The sequence below is a fragment of the Salvelinus namaycush genome, chromosome 32 (genome assembly GCF_016432855.1).
Source record: "Salvelinus namaycush isolate Seneca chromosome 32, SaNama_1.0, whole genome shotgun sequence".
Taxonomy (NCBI): domain Eukaryota; kingdom Metazoa; phylum Chordata; class Actinopteri; order Salmoniformes; family Salmonidae; genus Salvelinus; species Salvelinus namaycush.
The window spans coordinates 8,967,034-8,980,480 of record NC_052338.1 but is presented as its reverse complement, the minus strand read 5'-3'; the positions used below and the strand labels follow the sequence as shown (position 1 = coordinate 8,980,480).

The 13,447-nt window shown below is 44.8% G+C and overlaps 1 protein-coding gene across 6 annotated transcripts; it reads right to left on the bottom strand.

The window, feature by feature from the left end:
- Positions 1 to 953: 953 nt before the first annotated feature.
- On the bottom strand, positions 954 to 13,447 carry LOC120026734 (bromodomain-containing protein 2-like). Of its 6 annotated transcripts, none has more exons than XM_038971451.1 (12): positions 11,561 to 13,447; positions 7,648 to 7,954; positions 7,232 to 7,369; positions 6,797 to 6,944; positions 6,254 to 6,444; positions 5,499 to 5,978; positions 5,231 to 5,359; positions 4,802 to 5,011; positions 4,158 to 4,432; positions 3,681 to 4,006; positions 3,307 to 3,435; positions 954 to 3,033 (listed from the first exon to the last, which is right to left on the bottom strand). In XM_038971451.1, the coding sequence occupies exons 1-12, from the start codon at positions 11,590 to 11,592 to the stop codon at positions 2,915 to 2,917; spliced, it is 2,484 nt and encodes an 827-aa protein (XP_038827379.1). In that variant the 5' UTR covers positions 11,593 to 13,447; the 3' UTR covers positions 954 to 2,914. The 6 variants fall into 6 exon arrangements, with proteins under 6 accessions (XP_038827379.1, XP_038827376.1, XP_038827380.1 ...); XM_038971448.1 differs by having other exon boundaries at positions 954 to 3,036; positions 11,561 to 13,444; XM_038971452.1 differs by having other exon boundaries at positions 954 to 3,036; positions 4,814 to 5,011; positions 11,561 to 13,443.

Genomic DNA, 13,447 nt, shown 5'->3' with positions numbered 1-13,447 from the left:
AAATACACTATATATTCAAAAGTATGTGGACACCCCTTCAAATTATTGGATTCGGCCATTTCAGCCACACCCGTTGCTGACAGGTGTATAAAATCGAGCATGCAGCAATGCAATCTCGATAGACAAACATTGGCAGTAGAATAGGCCTTACTGAAGAGCTTAGTGACTTTCAACATGGCACTGTCATAGGATGCCACCTTTCCAACAAGACAGTTAGTCAAATTTCTGCCCTGCTAGAGCTTCCCCGGTCAGCTATAAGTGAAGTGGAAATGTCTAGGAGCAACAACGGCTCAGCAACAAAGTGGTAAGCAACACAAGCTCACAGAATGGGACCGCCGAGTGCTGAATCGCGTAGCAAGTAAAAAATGTCTGTCCTCAGTTGCAACACTCACTACCAAGTTCCAAACTGCCTCTGGAGCAATGTCAGCACAATAACTGTTCGTCGGGAGTGTCATCAAATGGGTTTCCATGGCCGAGCAGCCACACACCAGTGGAAGCTGGTGGGAGGAGCTCTTCCATTCATTCCATTCCAGCTCATTACAATGAACCCATCCTCCTATAGCTCCTCCCACTGCCGTACACAAGCCTAAGACCACCATGCGCAATGCCAAGCGTCAGCCGGAGTGGTGTAAAGCCTTCCCAGAAGAGTGGAGGCTGTTATAGCCGCAAGGGGGGACCAACTCCATATTAATGGCTATGTTTTTGGAATGAGATGGTCGACGATCAGGTGTCCACATACTTTTGGTCATATAGTGTATGGGTGTCTGTTGCTCTCTGACAGATATGAGAACAGGCCGGCACACATGTTCTTCACTGACTGCTGTCCTCTAGTGATCCATGTCATGGTAAGAAGTTCAACTGTTGAAAACAATTGTCACTAATAAGTGAAAGCTTCTCATCCCTGTATCGAATCATTCCATGGACCCATTGTCTTGATCAAAACAGACACAAAGTCAGTGTTAAAGAGCTCTCTCTCTCTTTATTTGTAGGTGGACAGTTCAAAGTATTTTTTCTTAGAAAAGAAACAGAACACAAGAAACAACCACTCAATTGTAGGGGGGGAAGAACATGACTAAGAGAACGAAAACAAAACAAGAACCTCAGTGTTAGAAACATGCTCCACACTTTCTAAATTAAGTCTTTTTTAAAGTCTTTAAATCTTGCCTTTTTTCCTTAGAGCTGTACACATTTTTGCTTGAGTAGTTGTCGTCATTATTACCAATATAACTTTCTCCATTGCCTTCAAGTAAATGCAATAAGGATTCCAGGATTCCATTCAAATCCCCGGGAAATAAATAACTGATCACACACGTACAAAATCTAAATTCTCAAACGATTATATATATATATATATAAAAAAAATGCTGGATTCTTAACTAAATCACAAAAATCTGTTTACTACCTCCGAATCTCATGAAGCACATATACCGCTTCTGTTAAACGCACTATGAGCAAGGAAATGGTCACTAGTCCTCTTCCCAAACCAGATTTAGCTAAATTGAATAAAACATACAGCTGCCAAAAAGTTAAAAAGCCAAGTAGTTAAAAGAAATAGTGAGGTTCTGTGCCGTAAAGCACTGGTATGGCAACGGTATGGGAATCACATCTAGGGTACAAGGAAGGCATGTCAGCACCCCACTGAACCTTACTAAGACAAAATCTATAAAAAAAAACATTTTTCCCCCCCAGACAAAGTAAAATGAAAAGGTCAAGTCTCATAATCTAGTCATTGTGCACTACCCATGCAAGTTAAAATGTCTTGCAAGAGAGATGTGACCATTTCAGTAGTCTGTAGACTTCACTAGACAAATCCTACACGTATCCAATTGACGGAACAAAACAAGGGAAGAATCTGTTTGCGTGTGGGTAAATGGTGAGTGGAGACATGTCCTCACAATTTATTTGCAGGTTGGTCACAAGAAGATAGAAACACGTCATTTACAGAGTGAAAAAAAAAAATAGGAAAAAGTTAGTTAAACCAAAACGTCTCATTAAACGTGTACCACGGACACCCCTCTCAAGCAGTAGAAGTACATGCGTATGTTGCGGTCTTGATGCTCTTCAGTTTCTTCATGTGTGCAGTTTATACATTTATACTGAGCCAAGGTGCTTTACAATGCACAATGATTTAAACAACCTGCATCAACAAGATGAACTAAGCAGGACTGTGTTTACTGTGCGAGGCCGTGCCCCACACATTCACTCTCTCTCTCACACACACACACACACACACACACAACTTGCCCTCTATACAGAAAGACTAAAGCCAGCCTGTCCACAACTTTACTTTCTCCCCACATTTGAGGATTCCTTAAAATTCTTCTTTATAAAAGAAAAATAGATATTTATATATTTGTACACAGTATATACACAGTGTGGCGAGAAAGACATAGCACAAGATGATCCCAGAGTTCTGGACCCATCCAGCCTTCTCGCTTTCTAGAGCCTGTAGAGATCCTGCCGTCTTTCTAGAGCCTGTAGAGATCCTGCCGTCTTTCTAGAGCCTGTAGAGATCCTGCCGTCTTTCTAGAGCCTGTAGAGATCCTGCCGTCTTTCTAGAGCCTGTAGAGATCCTGCCGTCTTTCTAGAGCCTGTAGAGATCCTGCCGTCTTTCTAGAGCCTGTAGAGATCCTGCCGTCTTTCTAGAGCCTGTAGAGATCCTGCCGTGGGCTCTTTTTCCAATGAGACGATGCATCATCTCTCTGTCAACCCTCTAGGTTTCTAAAGCAATGAAACAACTCAATATTTCTCCATCCACTATTTCTGTTGGGTTTGGCTTCTCTGAACACAGGGAAAGCTCTCTCTTAATTCCAGGTCAGTTCTGACTATAGTCTGATCCGCCTGCGGCTCTGTTAGCAGTTCTGCACTGTCCTATCCGGGGTTCGCGGGCTACAGGCCCGCCCCTCCGGAGCTTTCAGTCTGAGTCACTGGTGTCAGAGGAGGACGATGAGGAAGAGGAAGAAGAGTCTGAGCTGGAGCTGCTGGCGCTAAGGCGAGACGCCATGGCATGGGGCTCCACAGCACTGGGTTTCTCTGCTGAGCGATACACACAAGACAAAATACTTGTAATATAATCTTAAAGACAAACCACACATTTTCCAAAGACCTGAGCTGATCTTGTTCAGAACTTTTACATGACATGCTATGTAGGTCGACAAGGCCATATGTCAGTGAAAATGTATTGAGCCAGTAATATTTAAATACATTTTGGCTTGTAGTTTCACATCTCTATGCATGCTCTGAAATTAGTTGTCATGTCTGCCGTGTCTACTCTGTGGGCAGTGATCCAGATTTATTCTGACTCACCTTTGGTTTTCTGAGGCTTCTTGCCAGAGTTGAGCTGCCCGCTGACATCCAGCAACCTCTGCTCCAATTCCAACTGCTTCTCCAGAGCCAGCTCCTCCCGGGACTTCCCTGCTCCACCTTTCTTCCCTGCTAACAGAAAGGAGACCAGGAGGTTAGATGATGCAATGTCTGCATTCACCAACCAATCCAAATAAACCGGAGACTAAGTCACTATAATGCTACCCAGTGGAATCTTGGGAACAGGGGAAATCTTTCTGACATTTGACCAAAATTGTGACAGAAAAAAGCTATGGTTGCGCCCATCCAGGGACACATAACAGCGACCAGAGAAGATTTGAAAACAGATCTGGCGCTACATAGGAAAGCTCTCTCACCATAGGGTTTGCGAGGCTTCTTGCGGAGGCAGGTCATAACGTAGCGTTCCAGCTCGCGCAGCGTGGACGGCTTGAGCGTCTCAAAGTCTATCTCGATCTCCTCTGGGTCAGTGTCGCGCAGCGATGGCTCGCGCGCCTGGATGATATGAACCACGCGGCCCAGCTTCTCCCCGGGCAGCTTGTTGATGTCCAGGCTGAGCTGGCGCTTCTCGTCGTAGCTCATGGGCGACACCTCGTCCTCCTCCTCTGAGTCGTAGTGGGGGAGCATGGCGGCGGCGCTCATCTGGTGCATGCTGAGCGTCACTGCCTGCGACTTCTTGGAAGACCTGCGGGTGAGAGTGTGATTTAATGATTCAATCCTGAAGGTGCACATTTTGTTTTTGTCAGGAATACTTTGGGGGAACTTTTATAGCATGGAGACAATAAATCATATCATGACAGAGAGATGTTGAAACGCTGCTAGCAGAGAGCACTCACTTGCTCTTGTTGCTCTTCTTCCCAGTGCCCCTCTTGCCCTGTGTGGAGCCCCCTTTGCTGCTCTTGGTCTTGGGTGTCTTTGGCGTCTTCGACGTCTTGGTGACCTTGGGCGTTTTGGGCGGCCGGATGGGTATATCCTCTTCGACTGGCACCCGACTTCCCCGATGCTTCTCGGGCTTCTTCTTCTTCTTCTTGTCCTTCTTCTCTTTCTTCCTCTTAGGCTTAACGATGGGGCCCTGGGAGAGTGCTGCCAATTGCTCATGAACTGCTTTCAGCTGATGGGACCGTGGAGAGGACATGGTCAGTGACTGTTGTGGCAACCACTTCCAGCTCAGGTATACAGAAATACTTTTGCAAAATTTGTATTTATTTGTATATATATTACTGTATATAAAAATACAAATCCTACACTTGCCTTTTCCTACTAGCACTGACTTTGCTGATAGCTACTGTATTGAAGAAAAATGTACTCACTATGACTGAGATATGGTTGTCTCTACCTTAAGATGAATACGCTAACTTTAAGTCGCTCTGGATAAGAGCGTCCGCTAAATGACTAAAATGCCATGTATTGTAGTGAGGATGCAGTGTGAATGTTGATGTGTGTCTGGTGTTGCGGTGGACGCAAGGCCGGGTCAGTCTACCTGTGTACACACCTGTTCCTGCAGCTCGGCCAGGCGGTGTGCTCGCTCCTCCTCGCTGTCCGAGCTGGGGCTGCTGTCGCTGTCGCTGCTGGGGTCGCTCTCAGACGAGGACGAGGAGGAAGATGAAGAAGATGAGGAGCGTCCACCCATGGAAGCAGGAGGGGCCGCAGGCTCGTCGGGCATCTTGGCAAAGCAGAACTCAAAGACGTCCTGGAGAGAGGGAGGACTATATCAGACCAGCGCACTCATGTCCATTCAGCTGTATGAAACTACATTTACATTTAAGTCATTTAGCAGACGCTCTTATCCAGAGCGACTTACAAATTGGAAAGTTCATACATATTAATCCATATTAAACTACTGTTCAAGGGCATAAAAACTCAGCCAGGAAAAGACATATCTCCATGCGTAAAATGTGTTGACCCGTACCTGTAGTTTGCGTGCCATGGTTACCACGTCATGGTCTGGAGGGTTGTACTTATAGCAGTTAGAATACATTATCCTGACGTCACCGGCAAACTGCTGGGCGTCCCGGTATTCTCGACTGTCCATTTTCCTCTGCAGAGGGAGAGTGGAGGAAGTTAACGTCACATAATTACTGACACTCTACCTTTATGGTGCTTGATGAAGCTGTGATCTACAGCCCTACCTAGAGTCCATAAGGATTACAAAACAGGCTGTGTGGTAGGGCATGTACCTTGATGGTGCTGAGGTCCATGGGCTGCTTGATGATGTCGTGGTAGTCGTGTAGGCCCAGCATGGAGGCGTCCACTGGTTTGTAGAAGGGCCAGGCGTACGCCGCGTGTTTCTTGGACAGCAGCTCTTTGAGAATCCCGTTGCAGTACCGGAGCTGCTGGCCCAGTTTGCCGCGTCGCACCGGCTGGAGCTGCACCGAGTCCGGCAGGTCTTTCTTCGGGGGCTTGATAGGGCGCCCGCTGACTCCCCGCCTCCCTGCAGCTGCTTTGGTGCCCGCCATGCCTCTGCCGCGGCCCATACCAATACCCATCCCCATGCCGAGGCCCAGGCCCAGGCCTTGGCCTACCCCCAGCGAGGTGAGTGTCAACGGGGAGTCGGGTCCACCGACCATGCCCATGCCAATCCCGCCAACGCCCATGGTGATGGGCATGGCCATGGTGGTGGGGGTGGTGGTGTCTGCTTTCCGCTTCACTCCCTTTTTCTGTTGGAGACAGAGACACAGGGGCTCTTGTCATTGACCGAACAGCCTGCCATTTCAGATAATGGGCCAAGAAACAAAATTGTAAATGACAATGTCAGATGATGTCACCAACTGCTGCCCTAACATTGTTGCAAACACTTTGATCAGTAGGTACTTTCATTTACAGTAGCACTATCAGCGGCAAGGCCATAAGGTAAAGTTGTACAACATTAGTGTAGTTTAGGGGTAAGTGAACACTGCACAGACAGTATTTGTGTATCGACTGCTGCCCTTACCTTGGCTGTGGGCTGTGTGGGGGGTAAGCCTAGCATAGCAGGAGTACTGTGGAGGGTGGGAGGTAAGCTCTTGGCCTGGAGCGTCTGTGGGGGGGTGGAGAGCAGCGACTCCGGGGTGTCCGGCGTGGGGGGAGAGTACGCGGACTGGGACACTGCCGGGACCTGGTGAGCAGTGGTCACTCCTCCTGGTACTGAGGCAAATTAAGAAAAAGTATTACGCGTGGGAGATTATACGTATTCATGTGGTCCTGTGTGGCTCCATTGGTAGAGCATGGCGTTTGCAACGCCAAGGGTTATGGGTTCGATTCCCACTGGGGCCCACCCATAAGAAATATGTATGCATCACTAAGTCAATTTGGAAAAAAGGGTCTGCTAAATGGCATATATATATATATTCACATCATCTGAGTCAATATCAAAACAGAACGCATTTCCCCAAAATAATCATACAAAAGTACCCCCCCCCCCCCCCAAAAATGATCACACTCAAAAACATTCATTAACCGTACACAAACAGAATCACACAACCCCCCTCATGCTCACCTGCGGCTCTGCGTCCTTTGCCTGGCTTGCCCGGTTTACCCCGTGGGGGAGGAGGGGGCAGTTCTACCTCCTCCTGGGGCATCTGGGCAACCTTCTGAAGGAAAGCTTTCTCCAGGGACTGGGCCATCAGAACAATATCATCTGTTGGCTGGGAGAGTCACCATGGAAAAGCTTTACTCGGCTGGAGAATACATGTAACTTCTCTAAATAAGATCAGCCTCATTTCTATCAGACAGTTTAGAAGATTGTGTTTATTAGTGACATATCTCTGACAGCTTCCAGGGCTGTAAAATATAAATAGATCATAGGACAGTGAGCTTTGGAACTCAAATGGAGTTTCAACTCCCTCTAGTGTCCAGCCAGTAACCTCAGTTGGTCAAAGCCCTATTTCTGACTGAAAATGTTGTGGTTACAGCATGTCTCTCACACACACACCTTGTTGTAGATGTAGCAGTTGGTGAACATGGTGTTGAAGTCCTGCATGCACTCGCTGGCGCTGCGGTAGTAGTTGTTCTCCAGGCGCCTCTTGATGGTCCCCATGTCCATGGGCTGTTTGATAATCTTGTGATAGTCCTGAGGCAGAGAGGAGCAGGTTGACTTAATGCTGCTCTACTAATAACAAGTACACTGAGCTCTACAATTCAGTACTGTATTGCCTGCCAGCTTGAAACAAAAAAAAGCTTTTATAAAACTTTCCAACCTAAAAGAATATTCTACAGTTAGTTCTGAAAACGGACATCCTAATATGCAAACAAGATAACACTATTTGAATATCTATAAATAGCCACTGTTGTAGGTCTTCTTTTACAATGTGACTGGGCTCTCTGGTAGTGGCTTGCAGGGACACTCACAGGCAGGCTGAGCTTGGAGGCGTCCACAGGCTCATGGAAGGGCCATGCGAAGTGGTGCCTCCACAGGGACTTCATCATGGCTCTCTGGAGGAACTGCAGCTGGTTGGTGGCACGGCCCTGCCGGTTCATGTCGTGCACTAGGGGCCGTGGTGACCCAGAGGGGGGAGCTTGCCCGTGGGGGAGCAACGGCGGGCCCTCGAATCCCTCAAACAGCAGTGACGGTTTCCGGATGCGCTTGCCGGGGCCCGGAGGGCCCTGCTCCATCGCCATGACGCCCTGCAGGCCTACGTCGACCCCGCCCAGGGAGCTGTTGACGGACAGGGAGGAGGGAATAAGCATAGAGCAGTGGGGCATAGAGAAGAATGGCGAGGCTGAGAAAGGAGAGGGTATTGGATGTGACACAGCAGTCTTCGTAGAGCTAGCCTTCTACTTAGCTAGCCCTCTCTAAACGTCTTAAAATGAGGACAGGTTAACAAAAGTGAGTCATGCGCCCTGCCCTCACCATTATTCGGTTTCAATTGAGCTTTGAGTTACGAGTCACAACTGCCTCATCAGCATTGTCAGAAACTAGAGGATTAGCCTCACTACCAGTATCGTAACAGGCTGTAGAAAATGTGATCTATACAGCAAGCTGACACTGGAATCTGGGTGTGGTTTCAGGAGTTCTTGGGCAGTTGGCCTCAGGCAGGCATTTGTGAGGTTCACTTTATGAGTTGCCAAAAAGCTTATGCAATAAACCAAGACAAGGAACCCAATGACTGATGAATCATTTGTGCTGGCCGTGGTTTAGTGCCCCTGGCTGATAATATCTGTGGGCTGAAGTGGTCTCAACGGAAACACAGATCTGTTAAAGCTGTGATACACAGCAACAGTGATACTCATACCGAACATAAAGTAACATACAAGCAGCTTGTTAATTGAAACGGTGGACTCAAATTAATGCATTGACCATTGTGTACTGGTGATATGATCCCATAGTCCTGCCATTATACACCCAGAGGCTTTGAGGGGAGCAATGCTATAGAAAAAAGGGAAAGACATTTGCATCAGTTTAACTGCCCATTGCGCCATGGCAACGAAGCTAACAAGTCTGTTCCATTGGATGGTAGGCTGGTATAACCATGGTAACTAGGCACTACCCCCCCACCAACACCTACAATAGAGTCAAAGTAGAAGTCCAAGTCTGCAGTCAATTGTGGTGTGTGCATTTAGCATTGTGAGCAAAATACAATATGCATGTGTTGAAAGAAATCTTAAATCAAGGGGCTCAAGAGTGCAGTGATTTCTTCAATCAGCTCACAAGTGGCCTTAACACTGTTCCAAGTGCCCTATGAGCAGAATGATTTACATACGCCATACCTCTGAATGAAGGGCAAAGTTTATCTACACTAGTAAAACTGTGCCAAAATGTTTTGATTTGTATTCCATGCCTTGTGAGCATTAACTGTGTGTACATAGTTGACCAACTATTTAAAAGTGCAGTTTGTTGGCAATTAGAAGCCACTTATTGACAAATACTCTTTGGTGCTTTCTTCATAATGTTACCAATAATGAACAACTTCCTCTATGCGGACACAAGCTAAGAAACATGGAAAAGTTCAGTGCCTCAACTGGGTGCCATGTCTTCTTGTGCTTACACCAGATGATAGGGAACAGGGTCTTCGTAGGACAGAAGAGCAGGGGTTCAATATTTATTGCCAATCCCCAATACTCAAATAAGATTAACCAACCAATTTTGGTTTGTTTGGCTAATCCAATTCTCTAATCTCTATATGGACGCTTAGTCACTTTACCCTGCCTTCATGTGCATCATTACCTCAAGTACCTCTGCACATTGAGCTAGTACTGATACTCCCTGTATAGTGACCTTCTTGTGTAGTTTATAATACCTTACTTGTTTTTTTCATAAACTCAATCGTTGGGAAAGGTCTGCAAGTAAGCTGTACACCAGTAGCATTCGGCACATGTGATAAATCTATTTTATGCTTAAGTGAATATCAAAAGAGCAAACAATTCCATACTGTAGGCTGTCTGTGTCCCTTCATTCAGGACTAGATCAGTTGGGCTGCGTCTTCCTCATAAGTGAACGCCAGAGACTATTTGAGCAGAATTTAATATTCACCTGTGCTTACCTCAACAGGAACCCAAACAAATCAGTAACACTACTGCTGCACAGTGTCCATTACTTAACCAATGTAGAAGTTTTTGCAAGTCATCCTGTCGTGATTGTTCCATTACCAATTCTACAAAATGAAGACTTTCAGAGTTTCTTGATGACAGGTAAACTTGGGGTGTAGCCTATACTGACCAAGAGGACAATCCAAGTCAGAGATAACCCCTCCCTTATATACAGTTTAATATCAGCTGTTATTCAATGATACAAGTTGGAAAACACATTTGACATTTGATGTACTTTATTATAAAAGTTTTTTTTTTTTACTCAAAACACTTAAGTCACTGACACTTGTCAGCAACAAAAAACTTATCAAGTTATAATTGTACATGTGAAGCACTATCTTTAAAAAATAAATGTGGGGAAAGGGAAGACAACCATTGCGAACGTTGCACTGGGCTAGTTCACTATTATGTGAGCAGTAATATATCACTGGCAGATTACAAACGATGTCCAGTACTGTAGAAACATGTTTGTCAACATATAACTCACATTATATTTGAATGGTGACATAAAAAGTACAACAAATGATTTAAATTGCAGGTTAGGTGAGTGGAAAGGTAAGTGGACTGTGAGGCCATTGCAAGCAACTGATGGGTAACTATTTCCGTCCAATTAGACACGTGACTTGCACACGCTGTTAAAAATACCATTGCATGGGCCTGGCATTAGGCCGAAATTATAGAATTACTAAATGATCAGGACTATCCGTAACCGAAATGCAGCCATGAAATGTAACGTTTACTAAACATTTCACATGTCCACAAAACAAAATTGGACTAGCCGGCTAGCTAGTTAACTAGCTATAGTTCCCCATCCAAATACAAGAGAGCGAGGCTCTCCAAATAGCTCCAACAGTTAAGGTGAGCTAGCTACCTAACGAGTTTACCTTGTCTAACCAGCTTAACTAGTTAAATAAAGGTTAAATAAAAAAATTAAATAGTCTACCAAGCCACCACAATCACTAACTAACGTTCGATCTACTCAAAACACAGGATGATTCAATAGCTAGCTAACGTTAGCCAGTACTGTGTTATGCGATTAGCAAAACGTCGGCTTTACTCGACGGCTAGTAACGTAGCTAAGGAAAACATTCGCGATTATGCTACAGTAAATCCATGCGAATTTGTAAACTTGAGTTAGCGGAAACTAGCTACTTGTTAGGTAGCTACCAAGCAGACTTCTTCGCAAGTAATGGCCGTCTGCCGTATCCGTAGCTAACTAACTGACACAGCAAGCTTATCCCCATGGTAGCTAACGTCAGCTAGCGAGGTACCCAAAGCAGACTCCCTGGCAAGCAATAGCCGTCTGCAACTAGCGTAACTAGTAGTAGTATCTAGCTGACACGGCAAGCTTATCCCCATAGTCGCCAGCAATAATATACAGTCACAACGTGAAACTAGTTCACTTCTTACTGGGCTAGGCAAAACTACAGCAAGGACTAGCTAGCCGAGACGCTGGGAAGATGGCGTCGGTGCAGTAAAATGTAAACGACAGTGGTCCCAATTAAGTCGTATTTTGCAGGTTGACGACGAGTGGTCATATCCTGACAAATGTCCAATATATTATTTTTCATTGCAAAAAATATATAAACGCTCTACGCCTGCTTAACAGTCTTGGGATGTACAGCCAGTGTACATGTCGGTAATAAGAAAACATCGGTTTATGAGTTAATACTTTTCTTAATGCAACAATATCCTGTCAGGTCGCAAACTTAAAGTCAATTGTTCCGATCGGTACCTGTCATGGGGCGGGTTTATGGCCGTCTCCATCAGGATGGATCCGGATTCTGTTTAAATACCAATATTCAAGTTCCTGCTTCGCCCGTCCTTTCCTCCAGCCCCCACAGCATTAGACTGACCACTGCTTCAGCGAAATGGCAACTCACGTCTACGCCCGATACTTTATAGACCAACCATTCATCCTATTGGATACGGTAACTTAAGACTACGCCCCGTATTTTCTATTCGCAGTTGAATACGTCCGCCAGAGTTAGCACAGCCCCCCAAATAACTTTGTTTTTCTATTATGCTTTTCATCCAACCTATTCGCATATTGTTATTGTCAATCAAACAAAATTCGCGTTATTACTGACTAGACCTCCCATCACACAAAAAGTATATATTTTTATACTGGTTGTTTTACGTAGCTACTCTTTTACGAAATGCGACATCCCAAAACCCGCCCTTTCCCTCATCAAATTACATTACGTCAACGTGGGCAAAGCAACGATAATGATTGGTCGCTGAATCTCTAGCGCGAACTTCCAGAGTAAACAGAAAGCAAGCCATTGGTTAGCGAGTCCGGTCACGCGTATCTATCAGATGCCAAACGTAGGCCGAGCGCTCAACGACACAAGTATTTATCTCCGAGTAGCCGCATTTTAGTCCTTCCGCGCCATCTTGAAGTGAGAAGAGTGCACACGCGCTTTACTGTCTGCATACAAATTATTAGCCTATGAGATGGTGTCACAAAATGTACAAGAAATACCACTCCCTGCATTGAAACAAAGGGATCATAACGCCTAGTTTCAAACTACTCGTATACCAAGTAAGATCCACTTGCTGTCTGACCTAGCTACATTTAACCAAGATTACTTAATTTACAGACAACTGAAAAAGGCTATCATTATCCTAGGCCTAATATTTCAGAACTTAACCAATACATACCATACTATTAGTGGCTCAACATCTGATGGATAAAATACCATAACGCGCACTGAAGCTGTTTTTTTTTTTTTTTTTTTAAATGGCTTACGGAGGATAAGGCAAACTTCCACCCTAAACCAAAGTGGTAAAGGAAAATGCCCTCCATTGAATGACACAGCATTTCACAACTCTTGATGAAATGGTTATGAAAGTAGATAAGAGTTTCGGATAAATCACTTTAAGAATTACTATGAAGCACTTCAAGCACAAAGGTTGCATCGGTTTTAAGAATTTTAAAGCCATGTTGCTCTGCTTCAATAACACCCATGTAGGCCGCAACTACGATTTGAACACTTCAACTAAATCGTAATTTATAAGCCTTTACAATCTTCCAACATGAGCTGCCCAGAGAAAACCCAAATTAGCTGGCTAGCTATCTACATTCAGACAAACTAAATCCCCAAACAGTTCCTATCATATACCGACAAGATACTCATTCTACCAAGTCCACGTGCAACAAACTACAATGAATCAGCAAAATGCCAACCTTCGACAACAAAATAAAATAAACTCGTAAAAGTAGTTAAGAGCTGTACAAAATGGTTCCCTAATGTTAATACCCATCCCCCACACCAAGGTTACACGTTCTCCCCAATGTCACTGAACTAAATACTCACGATTTTCAATATATACGGACAAAAATTATACATTTAAAAGCCTCTAAATACAATTAACCTTGAATTAAAACATGAATTCATGTTCTTAATCTTGAGCAAATATGAAGAAAAAAAACATTTTGCAAATTGATTCCCAGGGTTACATAAAAATGAACTACTAAAAATCTCGATTTGTAAATCCATTACGCAGAGTAAAACTTTCCTTCAAAATTCTCCTTGTCCTCCACCACGATCGTTTTTTTTCAACACATTTTCCTCCAACATGTCCGACTTCTTCCTCATTCAATGAAGTGGGGGGAAGG

What these genes read in the sequence shown, in the direction of transcription:
- LOC120026734 (XM_038971448.1), bottom strand. Translation starts at nt 11,592, where the DNA reads ATGGAGACGGCCATAAACCCGCCCCATGACAG. An exon ending in TGGACCTCAGCACCATCAAG is followed by an intron (nt 5,360 to 5,498) that starts GTACATGCCCTA and finishes CTCCCTCTGCAG; the next exon opens with AGGAAAATGGACAGTCGAGA. An exon ending in AAGAAGAGCAACAAGAGCAA is followed by an intron (nt 4,007 to 4,157) that starts GTGAGTGCTCTC and finishes TCTCACCCGCAG; the next exon opens with GTCTTCCAAGAAGTCGCAGG.